This window comes from Schistocerca piceifrons, chromosome X (genome assembly GCF_021461385.2).
Source record: "Schistocerca piceifrons isolate TAMUIC-IGC-003096 chromosome X, iqSchPice1.1, whole genome shotgun sequence".
NCBI lineage: Eukaryota > Metazoa > Arthropoda > Insecta > Orthoptera > Acrididae > Schistocerca > Schistocerca piceifrons.
Window position 1 is genome coordinate 773,950,164 of NC_060149.1, and position 22,861 is coordinate 773,973,024.

Genomic DNA, 22,861 nt, shown 5'->3' on the forward strand with positions numbered 1-22,861 from the left:
TGGTTTAGGGCTTGGTACAACACTCTGAGTCCTCCCTGGTCCCTATCCACCTTGTAGAGGACACACAGCTCTACCATTGAAACGCCACTCAGTCAAATGGACAAGTAACAACAGGTGCCATACTTGTCTGCCGAGGAGACAGGAGCAGACAGTACTTGAGTTACCCGTGGTACTGTTACCACAGGAACATGACTCTCATGAGCTCGCAGCAGCTACCAAATGTTTGACAGTAGTCAGGGGATTTCCAACTGCTTACAAATGTTAACCAACTCATTCCGAGTTCAAGAATGACACACACAGTGGGGCTGCATTTTAACTGGTGTGATGTACTGCAGGATAGTGAACAGATAACTTTAAATTATGCTCTCTGATTAGATTTTAATCGGTTGAGCTAAAAGGTTGCTAATTTCGTATAAGAACTGAAGCAAATAGACAAAACAAGATTTCTATTAAGGTAATAGAAAAACTTGTGGTAAAAATTATTAGTTTCCTAAAACTTTTTGAGGTTAATTATAGTTCTTAGCAAACTCTAAAACAGTGTTAATTTGTGATAAATGTAGATAATATATAGGGCTACTCCTCTTTAAGGGAAAACTAGATGTAACACCATATGTTAGTTAGCATATCTACTATAGTAACTAAATCACAAATAACGATTTACTACAAATTAGATTTCGGGCAGGACAATGGTAGCTTCCGAAAATTCTCAAAACTGCACAGTATTTGCACTGATATACAAGCCAATTCAGAGGTGATCTGTTCTTTGGCAGCTACTGTGAACCACAAATGCTGATTTACTATGGAATAAGTTATGTATCCGAAACACTCATACCGGCAACTTACGAAAATATAATTTTCTGTGTGTTCAAAAATTCTCAAAATTACCTATTTCTCATGTATTGAGACAATGAAATTAGATAATGATTGTTCTGAATGAGGATGGGCCTACTGTTCTTAAAAAATTTAAGAGGGCACAAATAAGTTTAAGCCCACTATTGACGATAACAGTAAGAGTTTATTGCGGCACTCGTGAATGTTTGAAATTTCACAGTACAAACAGAAGTGATGCGAACAGTAAAATATGTGGATCTAGAATTTCAAATTGGTACATGAATCTTGTACAGCTAGTCTCACACAGAGGAAAATTCTCTTATATATAATTAAATGCACGAATTGAACAGATTTTTCACTTAGCCATTTCTGTGCCAACTTCTACACTGGAATGCCGAAGAATACTGCAGCATGAGTTTATCCCAGTCAAAATCGCTATAAGCTGCAGCACCAACAAAGCACATCTTGTGACTGTTGCAGCTTCAATGTCTCCCTTCAGTATGAACTGGTGGGGATCCCTGCCAAAATTCCTCCAATTAAACAATGTCGACCATTCGGCTTCTGTACTACCAACCTGATGTGCTCGTTTTATTTCATATAGCTTTGCAGTGTTATGCCTATATATGTAATCGGTGTGACTGTGTAAAGCAGCACACTATTAATTTTGTATTTGAACATTTCAGGATTCACCTTAGTTCACAAAATTATCACAATGACTACTATACGCACCTTAAATGGTTTTTTAATATTAGCACTCAAAAATTGTTGAAAGTTTCCTAAGAATTTGTGAGTAGTGCTCGTCTGTTTGTGTGGGAGCTCGCCTGGCCTGGGTGCATGTTTGGCATGGATCAATGGCCGTGTGAATCACTTCTGGTTGCTTTTGACCTTGTCACTTGATTGGTCCCTATCACCTGCAATCCCTCATCTGGGATACCTCCTAATTTTTGCCACTTGCACCACCTGTCTATAAGACTCTCACAAATGCAGGTATTCCTCTTCTTGGTCGAGCAGCCACACTTGCACTTACTCTCGTGTGCATAGCACTGAGGGCTATCATTTTACATGCAAGTTCTGAACAGCCGTACATGACTAGTGCCTGAGGGGACCGACGTGTTTTTCATATGACCGTGCAAGATCCAACAACCACTTCATGTACCTTGAGTGAGGAAATCATCTTGTTTTTGCGGCAAGGCAGGTATCCATATTGGCAATGTAAAGATGTCTGGAGCACCACAGGGGGGACATCATGGCAACTATTGCTCAACAAGATTACACAATACTGCGTGTTTCCTATGCTATTATGACCTACCTTGATGCAGAGAATGTTTGATTGTTGCCCTTGTCAGCACCTTCTTCGTATCTTTCATCAATTGAAAACATCTGGTTGTGGGCTGCTGAGAGACTGGTATGCGATCTCTCATTAGCCAGGTCGGTTAAACTATGGCATAGTGTTGAAACACGATGGAATGACACATCTGTGTCTGTCATCTAAGCTCATTTTGACTCTGCGCCCAGCTGAGATAGAGCTGATGTTGCTGCCAGAGGTGGCAGGACAGTATATGAAATTTTGCTTCCTGCAAACCCCAAATCACCTACAAATATGAATTTCTGTACTTCTTACTGTACTACTGTAGATGCACCAAAAAGTAAAACTTCATTATTTGCTATCCTTCCGGGTGTTGCAATTCTACTAGCCACCAGTGTAAATTGAACATACCATGCCAAAGTAGTTGCATAATTTATGCTGTACAACTATATTAGCAGACAAATGTCTGCTTGTGTCTGTGTGTGTGTGTGTGTGTGTGTGTGTGTGTGTGTGTGTGTGTGTGTGTGTATACCTGTCCTTTTTTCCCCCTAAGGTAAGTCTTTCCGCTCCCGGGATTGGAATGACTCCTTACCCTCTCCCTTAAAACCCACATCCTTTCGTCTTTCCCTCTCCTTCCCTCTTTCCTGACGAAGCAACCATTGGTTGCGAAAGCTAGAATTTTGTGTGTATGTATGTATGTGTTTGTTTGTGTTTATATCGACCTGCCAGCGCTTTCGTATGGTAAGTCACATCATCTTTGTTTTTAAATATATATTATTAATTTGTTATATAATGATTACATACATGATGTTCTAAACTTTGTACTTGCATGTTGTACATATATTCTCTAGCATTAGATGTATGTTGTTGTTGTTGTTGTTGTTGTTGTGTATGTTGCAGTGTCTACTTGAAAATGGTATAATGCCAATATTAGCGAATAGAGGCAAAACAAATAATTCAGTTGTTTTGGTGGATATGTTGCATGTAAACAATTCTATATGACTGTGGCACTTACAGAAAGGGGTAAAATCATTTGAGCTCCACTTTGTGTAAGGCATTCCCCATGGCTTTTTCCTGTGTTTTGAAGAGCATCAGGAATGCAGTGCATCTGACATCACTATAACAGTGCAACATATTTTACCAGAGAAGTTAGTTTCCTTCATTTGCCATTATTTTGTTTATGAAATTTATTCAGAATTTCGGAGTCTTCTTGACATTGGGTATGAAGGTATTACCTATTGATGACAAATGAAAATTTGTGCCGGGCCGGTACTCAAACCTGGATTTCTTGTTTGTCGTGAACTGTCACCTTAATCACTTCAGCTGTCCAAGCATGCTTCCAAGACTGACCCAAACTTCCGTATGTCCCACTGTCTACATCTATGACATACGGAAGTTTGGATTGGTCCAGGTTGTGTGCTCATATAGCGGAAATGGTTAAGGCAGCCATTCATGACAAACAGTAAGTCTGTGTTGGAGTGTGGTCACAAATATTCATGTTTCATCAACCTATGCAGCTAATGTCAGAAAGATTGCGCAATTGTGAATAAATTTCATAAATTTAGTACAGTTGCTAGATCATCACCAATGTCTGTTGCTTCAGATGTCAAAAATTGTTGAGGGATGATAACTATTTGAGAAATCATTTAAAATCTTTGAGTAGTGGTTCAGAAGGATATTCTGTGGATATCCAGACCAGAATTGGTATTGGTTTGCCATGTGGTTGAGTATAATACTTCTTCTACATCACCTAAACTGAGACATACTCAAAATACATAATTTTCTCCTCATTTTTACCATTGTTTATTACATAATGATTGGTGGAAACATCAGTGTCAATGATTGTGTTGAGCCTGAAAGAACGATCAGATAGCCCAAGGGAGAAGGTTACTGGTCATGATAATCTGGAAATCCAGATTTGAGTCCTGGTCTGCCACAAATTTTCAGTTGTTGCTACATATTCAGCAATTTTATGTTGAAAAGTTACATTTTTAATGCATGTAGCACAGATCCATGAATAAGTGATCCCTACGATAGCTATGATTATTTAACAGACGGAAGATCTTGTAATGCCATGACTATCTGTGCCCTTCTGATGTTTTGTATTTCACCTAAAATGATGATATCAGCATCCGTTGAAATCAATTTGCCTTAAAGTTCACACTTGTTATTCCTTATTACAACTTTCAGGTGCTGTATTTTCTAGAAAATCGCTAACAAGTTCTTAATTTGTAATATAGTGGAAGTAGCAACTACCGTAGTGGCACCATTTGCCCAACATATGTAATAGGTGGCAAGCTTTAGCCCTTTGCTGGGCACTTTGTTTTTTTTCTGATTTATTATGGAATTTATTTTACTATGACTAGCTTGTCAAGAAGACTGCTATACATATGAGAATTTGCTTCTGGAAGAACAGAAAAGGCACTTAGAGTTGAAATACATTGGACTGAAAGGATACACCTGATTTCATGTAGGACACACTGAGTGCATGGGAATGTGAGCATGTGTGCACGTGTTGTGTGTGTGTGTGGGGGGGGGGGGTGGGGGGGGGGGGATATGGGGGGCAGAAGCGATGTTATAGTTTTTGTACAGTGCAGATGAAGGATGTTACGGGAACTTCGGGAATATTATATTTGAAACAGTTTGTGTGAAACTTAAAGCCAAGTGACAATGAAATTTCTCTCAGTAAGAGCTGTAATGATACTACTACCAGATCTTCAATAGAATTAAACTGAAATTAAGAAATGTGAGACTGATTATGGAGAAATTAATATGACAGGACAGAGGATCAGAGTTGGATCTAAGTTATTTCGTGTATGAAGGAAGAGTAGGATTTAACGTTCCAACGACAATGATGTCATTAGAGATGGCATGGCTTACAAACTTGGAGGAGAAGACTTCGAAAGGTCCAAGTTTATAAATACAGTCAGAGGTTCTTTTAGCCGTACCATCGCTAGCATTGCATCCACCAACATTCATAAACTTTGTGTAAAGGTAGCACTTTTGTTGATCTCAAAATAAGCATTGTAAGTTGTATTTTGAGCCACCCATATGATTGTTAATGGTTTGATTTTAAATGTTGGACTGTAAATTTAACTTCCATCAACACTAGTGCTTCTATTGAATGTAGCTTTAAAGGTGAAATAAATTATGACTATTGCTTCCACTTACTCCTCTTAGCTTTTATTTTCATATTGTCCCAGTACTGACCTAATTATGATCAGTGAATAATGCTTACGGAAGACTAGAATGACAGTATTAGTCAAGAGTTGTATAGCAACTTGTAAATATATTAACAATTCCCAAAAATAAGAATCTCATTCATAATCTCTTCTTTAGCCATCTGGCTGTAATTGCCACATGCTAATAGGTTCATTGCACAGGTAGTTATCCACAACCTAAATAGTTGCAGAGTTGGTTACATTATAAAATCAATATCTTAATAGTTTGTTGCCATACTAAGAAGGAGCATTTCTGTTATAATAGGGGCTGAAGTTTTGTTGTTTCTGCTGTTCCAGGCCTGATAGAATCTCCTTGTGGCCCCAGTCTTGATCTGTGAAAACAGTGTGCCACATTGTTGTCCACCGACTAGTATAATATGGTTGTCCTGCAAGATGTTGCATTTCCTTCACTTTCTATAATTTCGTATCTTTCTTGCATCAGACAGCACTGATAAACGTCAAACATTGCTGTCCACAGTCATCACTGGTATTTCTCACATGTTTTGAGCTTGCCATATAAGAAACTCCATTAACTTTCATTAGATTTCATTAATGTTAACTGGAATTAAATTTTGGGGCCTTTGAATCACCAGTGAAACATCTGAATTGCCTGATCCAGTAATCTGTTAAATCCTTTTGCTAATTCCTGTTGGCATGCTAGAAATCCTATTTTTCTCTGTTACACCAAAATGTGGTGTAATTTATCTATTGCTAAAGTTAGTTGCAATCTGGAAACAAAGAAAATGTAAATTCCAAATAAATACAAATGTAAAAATTGTTAAGAAAATTATATATTTGACACACACTTAAAGACTTCTTTATTTGTCCAAAGACATGCCCTCCATTAAACAAAAATTAAAAAAGGAATTCACAAGCCTTATTGTCTGGTATGTTCTAGCAATAACTTTTGTCTCAAACACAGAATTGCCCTTGGCAGTTCAGGAACATTATTACAAATTGTTTGATCCTGGAGATAATCTGACACCTAGAGAAACAATGTCAGTAATTTGGTATTGATTTCTTAAATAATATTTAAGTCTAAAGGAGAAACGTCCTTAGAAGCAACCATTTTCAGAAATGGAAATGTATTGTGTTATGAGGAATTAAATGCCATGTAATTTATGGCTATTACCTTCCTCTTTCTTTATTTTCTGTTGCATTGTTCATGTTTAATGCATTCATAGATTTGATTTTATTAATTGAAGAGAAGTTGCTGCCTATGCTTAGAAATGTGGTTTTACTCTTCCCCTTAGTTAATATTATTTTGCTAATTGTTTCAGTGTCACATCATCAGAAAAAGTGGACAAAGAAAACAGATACTCGGATTTTACGATTATTTCACTGCCATATCCAGGATGTGAATTTTTTAAAGAATATAGAGATAATAATTACGTTGCTAAAGGACTAGTCTTTGACTGGAGCCAGGCTCATGTAGATGCGAGTATTGGTGTACCAGATGATCAAGTTTCATCACAACTCAAAGTAGAGTGGAACAACTACAAGGTAAATGCTAAAGCATGGTGTTGTCATTATTATACTTAAATTGCATTCATAAACCTATTCTTTGACTGTGCCTCTTGACTAGCATTTTGAATGACTTGGCCTTCTCTTAACACCTTTACTAGATTGTTGTGGTAGTGACTTTAGTTCTTTCTTCTTAGTGTTTGAGGGAGAAACCTCTGGGTATATATTATTATTAACATATTTCCTTTCTTCTTGTTCTGCTTCTTTTTTAAAAAAAGAAAAAGCATGAGAGTTTGTTGAATATAGCCATTTTGTTGATCTTCAACATCATTTGATAGTCACTTACTATAATAATTTTCTGGAAATATTAACTAGGAGATAGATCAATAATGTGTCAGTATACAGTGTCATTTTTGTACAATTACCAGTCTCAAATTCTGGTGACTTGAAAATAACAGTTTAATTGTTGTTATTTTGACATAATGCAAGAAAGTTCAGTTACTTGAGAAAATTCGATTAAATGAATTATTCTGAATCTTAGGTTCATGACACTATTTTGGGGGGGAAAAAAAAGTATGTTATATGTATCATTGAATGGCATGTTTTAAAAATTGGCAAGATGTAAATGTAATTCATTTTTTGTAGTAGGTACCACAGTTTTCAGTCATTAACATTCTTGTTTGATGTTCTTATAGGAGTGGGACTTGGTACGACTTACTCAGAATTATCTGAAGCTGCTGTTGCGCTACCTGCAAGATAATAACACAGGCCTACTGATCCACTGCATCAGTGGTTGGGATCGCACTCCTCTGTTTGTATCGCTTCTCCGTCTCTCACTTTGGGCTGATGGGGTCATCCATCAGTCTTTGAATCCATACCAAATATTGTATCTGACAATTGCTTATGACTGGATGCTGTTTGGGCACAACCTCGAAGACAGACTTAGTAAAGGAGAAGAAATCTTTTTCTTCTGCTTTCATTTCCTGAAACACATGCTTAGTGAAGAGTTCAGTGTTTTGTCATCTAAGCCTAAGATCAAGAACATTGTTATGCGCAATGACTCTGATCTTCATCTGGATGGTGTCTTGTTTGAAGCTGAGTGTCCAGTTAGTTGTCAGGGATCAAATATAAGTCTGAACAGTTCATGCAGTTCGCAAAGCAGCAAGAGTCAAGATAACCCACCTGTGTACTTCCATACACTTCCAGACAGCAGTGAAGATTCATCCAGTGGGTAAGCAAGTCCTACATCAAAAATTCATAAAATTTTCTCATGTTGTGGTAATACGTTAAACTATTTTGTTTTTATATCAACACCAAAAGAAATTTTTTGTGCATCAAGCCTCACACCCATGACAAATATTTACTGTTGAGAAGTAAAGATTTTGGAGTTTGTCGGCATACAAATGACGTTATCATTGGTGTGACATTCTTGGATACTGACTGAAATATCAGTGCATATATCATGAGCTTTGTAATTCACATTCACCATTGTATTACTTACCAGCAATAGTTCTAATTAAACATTGTACACAGCCTTAAATTTTTCATCGAACATTAATTCAGTCTTTGTGCTCGTACATCCTATACATGTGGCAAGGGTGGAATATAAATAACGGGAGGAGTAAAGGTAACAACTCACTGTATACTTGAGGCTCAGAACTTTTGGTAATAAAAATTGAAGTTGGTAGTCTTGTCAGCAATCACCAAATTGAGAAATCACTCAGCACCTGAACTGACTATACAGTAACTGTCTAATAGCTATGGAATGATGTGAAAAACATTTATTTCTCACCTAATAAATGTGTTCACCTTTATGTTATGTTATGCTTACAATGTTCCCACACCATCTCAAATAATTGGCAATCATGTCAGTCTATGGCTTCACATACCACACAGTTTCTGTGATGCTGTGTAAAGCAACATCTTACCACCTTTGTACCTTTTAATTGGTCCAGTGTAAGTTATTAATTAAGCAGTTGAGACTGAAATGGCTTACTCCTGCATTGTCAGTTGGCAACATGAACTTGTTTTCACTACCTAATTCGGCCAGGCTGCCCCACGATAAATTGCCATTGTTGTAAATGATCATTGCATTTCATCTGCTCTACAATCTGCAGCATCTGAGATGGAGCTTTAAATCCTGCATAATTATTCTAAGTATGCACAATTGCTGTAGCAATATACAATCTTTGTTTTTGATGAAAACACATTGATTGGACCAAATGGTTGCTAGTATTGGGCACAGAGTGGTTGTTCGGTTAATGGTCTCATTGCAGTAGAAAGAGCTTCTTTTTGCTCTTATGGGTATTGTAGAGATGACTGGAAATTGTACATGCTGTTACAGGTGAAACTACAGTTGAAATTCTTGATAAGAGGTTTTCTTTAATAGGCTTCCACAACATGCGGCCAACATTGTGCGTGACTTCAGTGTTCTGCAGTAATTAAATGGCAAGAAGTGTGTTACATAGATTTATACATTGTGTAGTTCCTTTTACATAGTTCCTCTTATATCACAGTAGTTCTAGCACACAATTCAAAATTTCTTACATTTTTGAGAGAATCTTTATGCATTCTTACATAAATAGCTTGAACAAAATCAATTTTATTTTCAAAAATGTGGTATGTGGTCATGAGTATTTGTAAGTAGAAAGTTTGTCACTGCAATGGGTAGTGTGAACTTTTTATTTAGAAGTGACCTCTTAAAGGAATAGGTCATTGTACCACTTAATTAGCTGAGAAACCCAGCATTGCTTAGGTATTTACTTATAGCTGTGCTCAAGCCTTGGTATTCGTGGAATTTATTTCTGACTTACAGAACTTCAATTTATACAAAGTTTGAAGTAGTGTGATTGGGGACATGAACAAAGAGCTCCTTTGCTTCACTAACACAAGATAGAACCACACTGAGATGCCCATGCGAAAACCAACTAGGACAAAAGTCCATGCCTGCAACATGAAGCACCTAGCCTTGTGCTTTGTTCATGATCACAGCATAACATGACCTCACCAAGAACTGTGCACATTTAAAGCGAAATGGTAAATTGTTGGAAATGAGTGAGATTTGGGGATGAAAACTCACTACTCATCAAAATTTCCATTTATATTATGATACATTGGAGAGAAGTAACTTCAAGCCTTTGTGAGTGAAGGGTTCTTGGGAGCAAGACAATGCATGATACTCTTGATTGGAGTTATGTTGCATCTTACTTTCGGTAGTAGTTTCCAAAGTGCAAGTTAAAGTGTGCCGTTTTCAAGCCTCGGCAAGTCTTGCTTCACGGTCTTCATTGGGTTCTTGAGAGTGCAAAGTCCCTAGCATTTTAACTGTTCTGGTTTATTCAGAAAGACTAAATTTTTTCTTGATGTAGAGTGAGTAGCCACATAAATGACAAAGCAAACTTAATACATTTGTTTTTCATAACAAAGAATATAAATAAAACCTATCGAAAGAAGCTGTTGTGGGTTGATATTTGCAATTATAGACACTCTTGACAATATTGGTTATACATAACTTGTATATTCCATGATGCATGTTCCTTTATGTGAAATAAATCATTGTATTGGAATCACTGTGCTGTGTGTCCGTAACATACTGATGCCGAAACTTGGTACAAATTAAGATTTCCTGCAATATTTCAACTCGCACTGCAAGAAATGAGACAACATTGAACCACATCACAAGACAAGTCCATTCCAATATAATATAATCACTTAAACTGCTTGCTTCAGAACAATATTTGCAGCATGATTCAGGAAGTTTGCTTTGCAAATCTGAAACTTTTGATCTGAGTAGCTAATTTGGTAACAAAAGTTTGTTTCATTTTATTTGTGTGCATACTGTCTGTCCGACATCTAAGCGATTCACAGATGCACTCGTAAACAATTTTGCATTAGCCATCTTTAGTAAGACATAATGCTGGACAAATTTGAAAAACAGCTAATAAATTTCAAAAGAAAGCGAGCTGTGGAGAGAACTAATGCTATGTAGTTTTGTACAACTGTTGGTGGACTTGCTACGAAAAGCCCGTTTGATGATTGTCAACACTACAGGGAATGCCTTAAAGACACTTTAGAGAGGCTTGTTTCATTAGCTAACACTATTCATTATTTTCTCTGTGACTATGAATATTACGCACATGTTTCAAGCTGTGAGGAATGTATAGACAAACTAAACACGCTGTGCAGAAGGCTACAAGCCTTAATTACAAGCTTTCGGCCTTAATGTCACAGATTAATATCATGTCACCTACAGTGTCCACACACCCCATTATATTCCGCTCTGTCAAGATACCAGCAATTAAGCTTGAGCTATTTTGTGAATATGTCAAAATGTGGACTCGCTTTTGGGAACAGTTTGAATCAATCATTGTTAAACACCCATCACTTTCTATAGAAAACAAATGTTTTCCTACGAGAGTATCTGTCAGGCAAACCGAAGCTGGTAGTAGTGGAATACCTGTAACAGCTAAGGCGTACAAAGGAACAAAGAAAATTTTATTGAACCGGTATGGAGATACCAGTCGTATTACACAGGCGCCCCTCTATTATTTGGACCATTTTAGCCTGTACTCAGTGACCCCTGAAATGCCGAACAGTACATTCCTGGAATGTAACTGTCATATTCAAGCACTGCCCTAGGAGATGATGTGTAGCATATATTAAAGATCTCACTGCAAAAATTCTGTGATCATTTCCTTCTGAAATGTGTCAGATGTGGATTATTGGTGCTAGAAGAACTAAAGTATTGGATAGAGATGTATTACAATTACTGAACTTCTAGGAAGTAGTAGTTCATGGTGCCCTTACTGTGCAAAAGATTCATTCAGGATATCTGCCATTCCCTAACTTCATGTGCACTGCAGCAACACTTCATATAAATTCAAAACAAGCTAAAAACTCACTAAAACTTAAATGAGAAGTACAACCCTATTACGTGTTTTGCAAAGCTTGTACTCACAGGGCCCAAGGCTGCAACATAGTAACTGACAGCCAACAGCATACCAAGACATTAAAGCATGATAGCACTTTCTTTTCTCAGCAAGTTATCAACTTCTGCTAAATCTACAGAGCAAGAACCAACTCATTTTGCCAACTTATTTATTAAGGAAACTACAATAAACCAACCACAACACACACTTTAAAACCAACTAGACAATAAGGATTCCTTTTGCAGATCAAGCAAATAACAATTAATTCCTACAATCAGAGTTCCCTTTGACTATATACCCGTACAACTGTTCCACATCAAAGTCAGCTGTTAGCAGCTGGTAGATAGTGTAACACGACGGAAGCAATGTATCATAATCGTTGCAGAAGAGAGGATGGTTGAGGTGGCACACCACAGAACTGACCGATCTTCTCCACACTCAGCGAATCAAGAACTGACTATTGAATGGCCAGGTGACAGTTTATCTAGCCCTGGGCAGAAGGATATTTCCGGGACTATTTGCACACACGATTGCCCGGAAATAGTTCATTGATCGTCACGCCCCTTTCCTCTGCTATTGGTTGATGCCCTCTGATGGACGGTGGCCACACCTACTTGTTTGTTGTCAACTGTGGTACTTGCTGGTAAACACTGTTGCGTCGGCCAGACTTCACAGTGGAGCTGGCAACCCACATCGCTGGTCTGTCAGCGGTGTTGCCGCTGCAGCCTGTGGTGACAGCAGCAACTTCCTTAGGGCAAATTGATGTATCTTCAGCAAATTTTACTTACCTTCAGACAACCTGAGTTTGGATCAGTGGACCTGGAGGGTCAAGCATACATACATGCTATGTTTTGGATAGTGGTAGTCAGTCAAGTTTCATTTCCAAGTTCCTCATTGATGAATTACGTTTAAGAACTATAGAACACTGTGACCTATCTGTCAGCACCTTTGAAATGTCATCTGCAACTTCAAGGTGTTGTATAGTCGTTGAATTCAGGCTAAAGAGAATCTGGACAAATTCCTAGACTTCTGTAACTTTGCTTGACAGTGCATACTCATTTGCTGTGCACCCAACTGTACCTTTCAATATAAGAAAGCTATTTTGCACCTGGGGACTTCAGTTAGTGAATCCAAAAGATGATACAGATGGTCTTCTCATCAAGATTCTTATCCAGGCAGATTACTATTGGAAAACTGTTAAAGATTCCCCTCTGATTTTACTAACACCATCCATTATATTGGCACCTTCCATTCTAGGTTGGATTCTTAGCAGGAATAAATCCTGCACCACGACAAACTTTGTGATTGCAAACTACATCAGTTTAGAGACGGTGACAACAACGGATGATATTCTATGATCTTTCTGGATTTTAGAAATAATGGTGATCACAGAAGACCAAGTGAGAACCCTGAATCCGAAGGAATTGGCCTTATTACAAGATTTCTCAAAATCCTAATGCATTGAAGACAGAAGAAGAAAACCCAGTGTTATGGTGCCTCATAATCTTCAGCAAACTGAGAAAAGATTTATTGCAGTGGAGAAGACATTTACAAATGACAGCACCTAGGAACACATTTACAAGGTGCAAATGATAGACCACATCAAAAAGAGACATGTGGAAATCATCGTTTCTGGACAGACATCCTGTGAGACATTTTATCTGCCACATCATGCAGTTAACAAAGAAAAGTAAGGTGTCATCAAATGGAGGATTTTATTCGATGGTTTGTCGCACAAGAAGAATGCACATTATCGAGCACACTGGACTAGTATTTGGGAGGACGATGGTTCAAATCTGTATCTGGCCATCTGGATTTACGTTTTCTGTGATTCCTTGATTTGTCCCAGGCAAATGCCGGGATAGTTCCTATGAAAGGGCACGGCCGATTTCCTTCCCCATGTGTGAAACATTCCGAGCTAGTGTTCAATAACTTCGATGTCAGTGGTATGTTAAATCTAATCTTTCTCCCTCCCTTCCTTTAAGAATACACATTCATTAAATGACGCTTTAGAAATGGGTCCTGATTTTCACCCTGATATTCTTTCAATATTACTGAGATTCCATCTGTATCCATTAGTCTTAATTGCTGATGTAAAGCAAGCATTTCCACAGTTAGTTCTTTTCAGGAAAGACAGGATTTTTGGTACAAAGTAATCGTAAATCAGTAATGAAACTATATTAGATCTGACGAAGTTATTACATACCGCTTCACCCACCTACCTTTCAGTCTTACTTGCAGCCCATTTCTTCTTGCAGCCACACTGGAAGAATGTGCTACAATGCACAAAACAAATATTCCTTGAGCTGACTTGTGTGTTGAAAATAACATTTAGCGGACTGATTTTGTAGTGGATGCTGAAGATGTCAATGCCATGATTTACTTGTGTTATGAGCTTACATCACTCATGGGACATATCAGTCTGCCAGTGGCAAAGTGGGCCACAAATTCAAGCCCACTGATTGGAATCAGTGGTGCCCTGGTGAGGAAAACACAGTTGATCTGATCTCCAGAGATAACACAGAACAACTACTTCAGCACACTGGTGTATGGATCCAGGGGGCTGCTTGGTTAATGAAGAATCGACCACTTTGACCACAATTTATGCCGACAAATGATCATGCCGTGCCAGACAAGAAGAAATCAACAGATCAAGTCTTCATGGTAAAAACACCACTCCTAATTTTAACAGCTATGTGGTATAGCATTAAATTTTTGGCCAGTTATGCAACGGGGTGAGGAATCTGAGCTACTGACACCTGCACATTTCCTTGGAGGTGACTGACTCTCAACACTATCCACAGGTCCAGAACCGCCAGTTAAAAAGGATTTGTCTAAGAAGTTTAAATGACAACATAAGATGGTAGGACACGTTTGGAACAGATGGAAGAAAGGGTACCTGATTCTGCTCGAAAACTCCCATGAAGCTCGTCAACCGAGGACAGGTTCACGAAGGCTCCAGCAGAGTGATACCATTCTTCTACAGAAGGATGTTTGTCCATGACACTTGTGGCGGAAGGCACAGATTGTAGATCTTCATGAGGGAAGAGATGGGAAAATACGAACTGTAACCTGACAAACTTCTGAAGGGTCCATAATCTCGTGTCCCATTCAACTGGTCATTCCTCTAGAACTTTACCGGGTGGGGAGAGTATAAAGTAATTATAGACACTCCGACAAGATGTGTGTTCTGCATTTCTGCAGAAGCAGAACTGACACAGGGTCATAGGTATTGCCAATCCCTTCTGTTGTAGAGTGAGTTTAGATTCTCTGTCATACATCAGGATTAGTGCCTCTTCTCATTTCAAACTAAGAAAAGAGTACAATGAGCAACACACAATATGTAGCAAAGCCGAGTATACAAAGTAATCCGTAACAGCTCCCCACAAATGGTTGCTGAGATTGGCAGTGCTGAAAACAAAGCTGATCAGTCCCAGTCTCTGCTGGTATCTTACACAACCCTAGTTCAAAACACCTGACAATTAAACCTCCCACATTAAACAACCTTTGAACATCAGCTAGCAGACATACATACATACATACATTCATTTCCCCCTCCCAAGCTACTAGGTGCCATGGCTGAGTCCTATGTTGCCATACAGAGCATGTATCGTACAGGATCCATTCAGCATCCACAACTGACTTGGCACCAAAGCATAACTAACAAGCATAGTGATACATCGTTGCATTCGTGCAAATATGTGCTTTTTATTTTGCACACGTATTCTTACCAGTAACTGAAAATTGGTTACTTTTGTGTACAGAACATAAAGATATTTCTAACTATATCTGATAAACTAGTTCATCCAGATATAATTCACTGTGGATATTGTGTATTAGCCAATTTTGCATTTTTGCATTGTGAAGCCAAATTTATATCTAGATTCACTTTTATTACAAATCCATATTTTTTCATGTTCCTAGCAGTGAGCATGTGGTATGGCAGTAGTAAGTTGTGTGCTAAAAACAAGGGGTTTTGGCTTAACTGCCTAGATCACGAGAATGTTACAAACCTTTATCCAAAACATTCCCAGCAGTTTAGATGGGCCATTGGTCAGTATTAACATCCAACCCCAAAGAGACCTTATGGAGCTGTTCCACTTTAGAAGGCTCCCAATATCAGAAACGGCAGTAATAGTAACAGTCTGTGAGGTGATACAAAAAAAAAAGGAATTATTTTTAAAAGCTATATATTTTCAAATTGTTTATAAAACGACCATCTCCCCTTCTCAATACTCCCCGTTACAACTAACACTTTTGTCCCACTGGTGCTTCCACTGTTTGAAAAATTTTTTGTAGTCAACTTTACAAATGACTGACACCTCCTCCCTAACTTTTTTCTCAATTTCTTCAGCGCTTTCAAATTGATGTCCTTTCATATACATTTTCATGGGTGGAAAGAAGAAACGATCACTCAGAGCCAGGCTAGGCGAGTAAGGTGCGTGGGGACAACGGAACCATGGCATTTGTAGCTAAAAACTCTCCAACAGAGATGGCTGTGTGTGCAGGTGCATTGTCATGGTGGAAGAACCAATCTCCTGTCTGCCACAAATGAAGTCATTTTGAAGAACACTGTTGTGCAATCTTCTTAAAAAAAGGCTTGATTGATGGTCTGACCTGGGGGAACAAACTCTGAATGAACTATGCCCTTGGCATCATCAAAAAAGCAAATTGTTATTGTTATTGTTTTGATGTCTCATTGGACTTGATGGTGTTTTTTTTTGGTGGGGGGGAGGGGGGGGGGCGAGATGACAATGGTATCGTCCATTGGTTTGACTGTTGCTTTGTATCTGGGTCATAACCATAGCGCCATGACTCATCATCACTAATGACCTTTGACAGAAAATTTGGATTAGTTTGAAGCTGTTGTTTCAAAACATGACATGTTTCAAATTGACGTTTCTTTTGATTGTCAGTCAGAGCTCGAGGAATAAACTTGACAGCAACCTTTTTCATTCTGTTAAAATTCGATGAACTGAGCTCCAAGATAACCCACTAATCTGACAGTTCTCTGAGCACAGGCTTTTGAATTTGTTCAATATTTTTGTCGAGTCAGGCAGTTGATGGATGTCCAGAACGAGGTTTGTTATCAATCAACATGCCGCCATCTTTAAATTGAGCAAACCACTTATACACTTGAATTTTTCCTATAGTGTCACCTTGGTAAGCTTTCTTCAATGTCAAAACAGTTTCAGCAGCATTTTTACTGAGTAGAAAGCAGAATATCTATTTAGAGGCTGTGTAACAACACCCTACTCGTCAAGGCAGTGAAGAGTATGCAAGTAAACACATTGGGAAGTACTAAATCTCGTAGAGAATTAGCTGTAGACAGTGAGTTACACACAGTGTCAAACTGTTGTAAAGGAGTTGTAACCTGCTGGGATATCACTAATATTGATGCCCAAGGACTACAACACGTATAGGAAAGTGAAGGTGTCACAGTAGTAAAAGAATTTCATGAAAAGGGAAAGTAGTGAATTTGGAAGACACCATAGTTTAGACACTAGGCTTTCTAAGGCTGCTCAAGTACACAGCAGCAGGCTTTATCTGCCTTAAAACAACATACAGAGTTAGGTATGTAGAGTCTAATTTTAGGTGTCAAACTTCAGTCACACAGCTATGGTTTGCAAAGAACATACTATCTGCAGATGAAGCAGTTAAGGCACTCGATACACTGTCTCACTTCTGTGCATCAGTTGCTCTGTAACAATGCAATGTGGAATAAAGTGTGTCCATTATTCACAAATGGAAGAAAATACAGGTCATACTGGTTATGCAATGAATCTCTTACGTAAAGAAGGCATTTAAGGCCACACAGCCACCTACTTTTGTGGAGTCAGTCACCTCAGCATTGAAGCAGCCTGTACCAGAGACTAGTGACATTGACAGCTGAACAGAACACAGCATGTACCTGTAAGTATAGCTGCAACCTTGCGTCACAGATTAAACCAACAGGCATGCATACAGCACAGACATTGGTGGTGCATAATGCATTTTGCAAAAAAAATTAATTAATTAATTAATTAATAATAATAATAATAATAATAATAATAATAATAATAATAATAATAATACTCTCTCACTGCAGAGAGAATAATAGAACTAAAAGAAATGTTTCTGTTAAAGCAGCCTTACCAGCAACCACAGAATCCAAGTTTGGCATGAAAAAACAATCAGTCAAAAAGACAGGTCCAAAACCATCAGACTAACCAATCTTGGTCCTGCTTGATGAGTCAGACGATGACCATGCTTACAGTAGTAAGGACATTGATAACTGCCAGAGGAACTGGCAGCAAGTCCCTCAAGCATCCCCGCTCCCCATTCTTCCTTTCCTGCCACTGCAAATCCCAACCACAGAGAAACGACAAATGTAAATAAGAAAAACCACGCCACTAAGCTCCTGTCCTACAGTAGAACATAAACGGGTTCAGAACATGTGGTGGAAGTGAAACTCCTAGCGCAGGGAGGTCCCCTGTGTTTGCAAAACACACATTATAAATCTACTGATGCCTCTCTGCTTCACTGCAAGGGTGACCTTCCTGCAGAAAGGACCAGGGGAGGACTAGCTTTGTTTGTCAGTAACACATTCCACTTCTCTGCTATATTCTGGTTACTGACCTACAAGCAGCTGCTTTTGAAATTGATGTCGGTTAAAGGATTGCCTTCCACCTCAAGAGACATTGGATTACAGGGCTCTCTCATAATACAACTCCGCTGACCGTATCCTATACAGGGAGACTTCAGTTAACATACTCATATAAGGTTCTTCCACTACTTACCCAGCAATTGAGTTTCAGAGAGCTTCAAGAATTTCAGGAGCTGTCTCTTCTCAACATGAGCAGTCACACACATCACCAATGTTACCTGGATCATTCTCAGCCATTTACCAGATAAATAAAATCCTAAAAGGAACCCATGATAAGTAAAGCAAACTGGACACTGCACTGCCTTCTGACTGTTTTTTGAGCATGGAGGCAGTGTTCAGGTATTGGTGGACCATATCACAAGTAAACAACATCACTGTTAATTTATCAATCTCAAAATCCTCAGGTAATATTAGGAGGCAGCCAGTAACATTGAATGATGAGTGATGCTCAGCAATCTGGCTCGATCATGCAGCTCTGTAACAGATTAAATACTGATCGACAGCAGAAAACTATGCAACCTTTTGGGTAGTGAGGGCTGAAGCTCCGATGTACAGTTCCAGAGAGCAAAAAAATTTATGACAAGTGTCTCTGGACCCTTCCACTTGTTCTGCAGAAGTTTGGGAAGCCATCAGTAAGATTTATGGTAAATGCAACCGGCCACCTGTAGCAACGATGCTGCAGCAGTGGTGTCTCCAAACAACACTGATGATCATCACCAAGATAGTGGCAGGGCACATTGCAATGGCTGCTGCCACTGTGAGCCAGGATCCAGCATTCCACTGCTACTGTGCAAACATGGAGAGGGGTGGATTGGACTTCAGATCCGACAAAATACCCTTTCTCCATATGGGAGGTGGATTTGCCACTATTTCAGGCTTCTGATACGGCACCTTATTCACAATCACATCCAGTCCAGCGTGCTGTGAATCCTGTAAACAGAATCAACATAAATCCTCCTAGAATGTTTTAATTCAGTATGACACACAGGGTAATTTCCCGCACCGTGGAAGGAGGGGAATTTTGATGTGTGTGTTCAAACCAGAGAAGGACCAAATGTACTCCAGCAGTTAGAGCATTGTTCCATTAATGAGTTGTGTAGGAGAAACACAGGAGTGAATGGTCAGCCGTTTTCTAGTCCAGACATTAGAGATCAGGCATTTCTTTAGCTGCTCTCGGAGTAGGGTCAGGTGGTGTCGATGCACTATCAACAATTTGACCTTGCTAGAGGCAGCTATATGGCAGGCTTTCTTACATAAGCAGCATCGTAATTGGCTATTTTTTTAAATAAATAAGAAATACAAAACTGCTTGGAGGCATAATATTGTAGGACAGCTCCATTAATGAGGCTTCTGTTGGCATCCATCCACGTTTTTGTATACATTTATGTATTTATTAATTCATTCATTCATTCCTGTGTGTAAACACCTTTTTTAAGTACCTAGTTGAAGTGCTGTTTAATGCTTCTGAGTAGGCTAATGATTTTTTAGAGGGAAGTGTTTTGTTATCCTCTTTTCCATAGCAATAAACAGTATAATGTCTACAATTGGGGTCCTATGCATTGCTCCTTATGAGGATGAGTTTGCAGATTTTTTCCCAGCCCTGAAACAGCAATTTGTTTGTTACAGTTCTTGGTTAGAAGTTGGAGGAGTGGACAATGGAGATAGGTTTTAAATTTTCATCAGATAAGTGTATGCATGTTAATTTTAATTGCTCTTGTTGCATTTTTTATTTACCCAATTTACAAATGAGGGGTGTCATTCTAAAGATTCAGTGAGAATTAAGGGCTCCATAGTTTATTCAAAACTGTCAGTTTTACCACATCTGAAAATACTGAACATCTTAAAGTGTCTTAGCCACAGGGCTTGGGGAGCTGACAAAGTGCATGTGTACTAGTTTTGTATGGCTTTTCAGAGGCTCCAGATAGACTGACTATAGGTACATAGTACTGTATTTACCCAAGTATAAGATGACCCTGGATTTAAGGCAACCCCCCCCCCCCCCACCTCCCCTTTTTTAAGAGGCTCCTTGAGAAAAATTTGTTTTTAACATATTCTGACTAATCAAAATTACAAACTGTTTTATTGACATAGACTACCTGCCAAAAAGTTAACATTATACCTACTCTAAACTTGTGTGATTTATTGATTATGTACATTTTGATAATAGTTGGGGAAATAAAATAAATGAAACAAAATAGTTTACATTAATTTTCATGCCATTTTCTTTTCTACCCTCTTTGCTTACCAACCCTTTAGTCTTTGATATCACTATTTTTGATGATGATGTTTCTTCCAAATATGTTTGTATTCCTGAGGCTGCCATTGCAGCAGGACCTTAGAACAGAACCGAATACATAAATAAAAGATCACAAATACGATTCAGTCCCATTCTCGAAGTTTCGCTCATCCCACTATCTAGCAGCGTCTCCATGATGGGTCTTACTGCTGTAATTTATTCTTGCAATAACAATTACTGTCAGTTGAGTATGATTTATTTTCTTTGTTAGACATTCATTTTGGATTAATTTTCCTTCTTGTTTCAACGGAATGTCACCACCATGTTCTCAAGCTGACTAAAAGCTGGTAACGCTTTAACTCGGTATTCTAATACGTGAACAGCAACTGAATTTCTCATTTGTAATTCACTTTGTAACAATTTACTGTCTCTCATTACCAAATCAAATATTGGTCTGGGTTCTGAATCAACTAATGTCTTTTGAAGGACAAGATTTCCATTTTTCAATGTCACCTGAACTTAAAAAGCAGCATTAATGTTTTATACAGTATTCGTACATGTATGAGAACAGTTATTGCAAACCTGTTTAATTATAGCAAAAGTTTGTAATATTGTAGAATTTAATGCTATTTCCTCTTGTGTTTCACAAAATTGTCCAATTTTAATCAGAGCAATAGACTGTTGTAGTGGCTAGTTGATAGTTTCTCACATATGCCTGCACTCGTGCCACGTTAGTCAGTGTCAAATGATTGTTCGAGAAACATCGATACTGTATCAAGCACTTCGGCTTATCAGGAAATCTCGAGCCTGTTGGAATGCGATTATTGTTTGCTGAGCCCCGCCCTTCCAAATTCTTCAAAATAAATCTGCATTAACCTCAATAGTCAAAGCTTCCTCTCTAAATGTAAGATGGCCCCTATAAATGTAAGACTGTTCCTATGTACTGTACTAAACAATGTAAAAATGTTAACCTCGGCAGCAGAAGTTTAGTCTTTGAATATAAAATGACAAATTTGGGAAAAAACCTCATCTTACAATTGTGTGAATAACGTATATGGACCATTGAGACCTGAGTACCTTGAGATCATTGATGCTATCAACTATGGGGGGTCAGGCTGGCCATAGGTGCTTACAGGGCCAACTCCACACCCTCTCTCTGTGCTGAGGCTAGGGAGCTGCCACTTACTCCATCTGAGTACAGCTCCTCATATTGCATCAGGCATGGAAGGTCCTCACTGTTCCAAATTCACCAGTTCCCACCAATCTCTCCCTTCCCTTCCTAAAATCTGAGCCTATTTTTTTCTCCCTTTCAAAATGGAATCTACTTCATTTGTTGTCTTGGCATCTTGAAAAATATTATTAAAAAGGTCTGATAAAGCAACCCTAAATTCCAAAAGCACTAGAGAGTATTAACTTCCCCTCATACTCTTCAGCTTTCATGCTGTGAACAGGTTCTAGCAGAGCATACTACTTTTCAGCCCTGTACATAGTTTTGCTTTGGACATTGTACCTGATGCTCATATTTTTCTGAAGAATTAATTAATTGTTCATTCATATTAATTGTTCATTCTTAATTAATACAATTTAGCAGCTCCTGCTTTCTGTATATTATAATAGTGAAGCTCTGATTAATGGTACTTACTATTTAGAATATTAATATTATGTGTGTGAAAACTTTTTATACAGCATGTCACAGCCACAGTGGCCACAGGCACAATATCACGTGTCCCAAATGCCTGAGCAGCCGCCTCGTTCACCACACCAGAGCAGGACAAGCCCAGTTGCTGTCCCTGTTTCCAGCCGCTTCAGACAGAGAAATGATTCTAGCAGCTCACTCAGTACTGGAAGGTAACAGGCAAACTTTGAATTTTCCCCCCTAATGCATTAAGTTGATGAATATCATGAAGTAGAGTATTTAAATAAGGATTCATAATGTTAAACCATTCATATTATCATGTGGGCAGGTATACCACAGTTGACACTAACATGTACTCCACAAAAAGGTAATGTACTAACAATGAGTAATTAATTAACAGGGCATTTGGTGCTTCTGTGAATTTATGTTGGACTGTGAAAAGAGAAGTGAGATATTTTTACATTTATCGTATACTTAACATTCAGAAAGACTTAACAAAACATCACAAAAATACTGATATACACAAAAGTCTTAAAAAACGAATGCTTTTAACATAAATTTGTACTTTCTCTCACCCGACGTAGCTACAAAATGAG

At 38.4% G+C, this 22,861-nt stretch overlaps 1 protein-coding gene across 1 annotated transcript in view; it reads left to right on the forward strand.

Moving 5' to 3' along the window:
* Positions 1-22,861, forward strand: part of LOC124721883 (myotubularin-related protein 14) — a 148,374-nt gene that overhangs the window by 72,282 nt on the left and 53,231 nt on the right. The window contains exons 5-7 of the mRNA XM_047247033.1: positions 6,639-6,861; positions 7,518-8,053; positions 22,316-22,477. Coding sequence (XP_047102989.1) covers positions 6,639-6,861; positions 7,518-8,053; positions 22,316-22,477 — 921 coding nt within the window. The remainder of the gene's footprint in view (positions 1-6,638; positions 6,862-7,517; positions 8,054-22,315; positions 22,478-22,861) is intronic.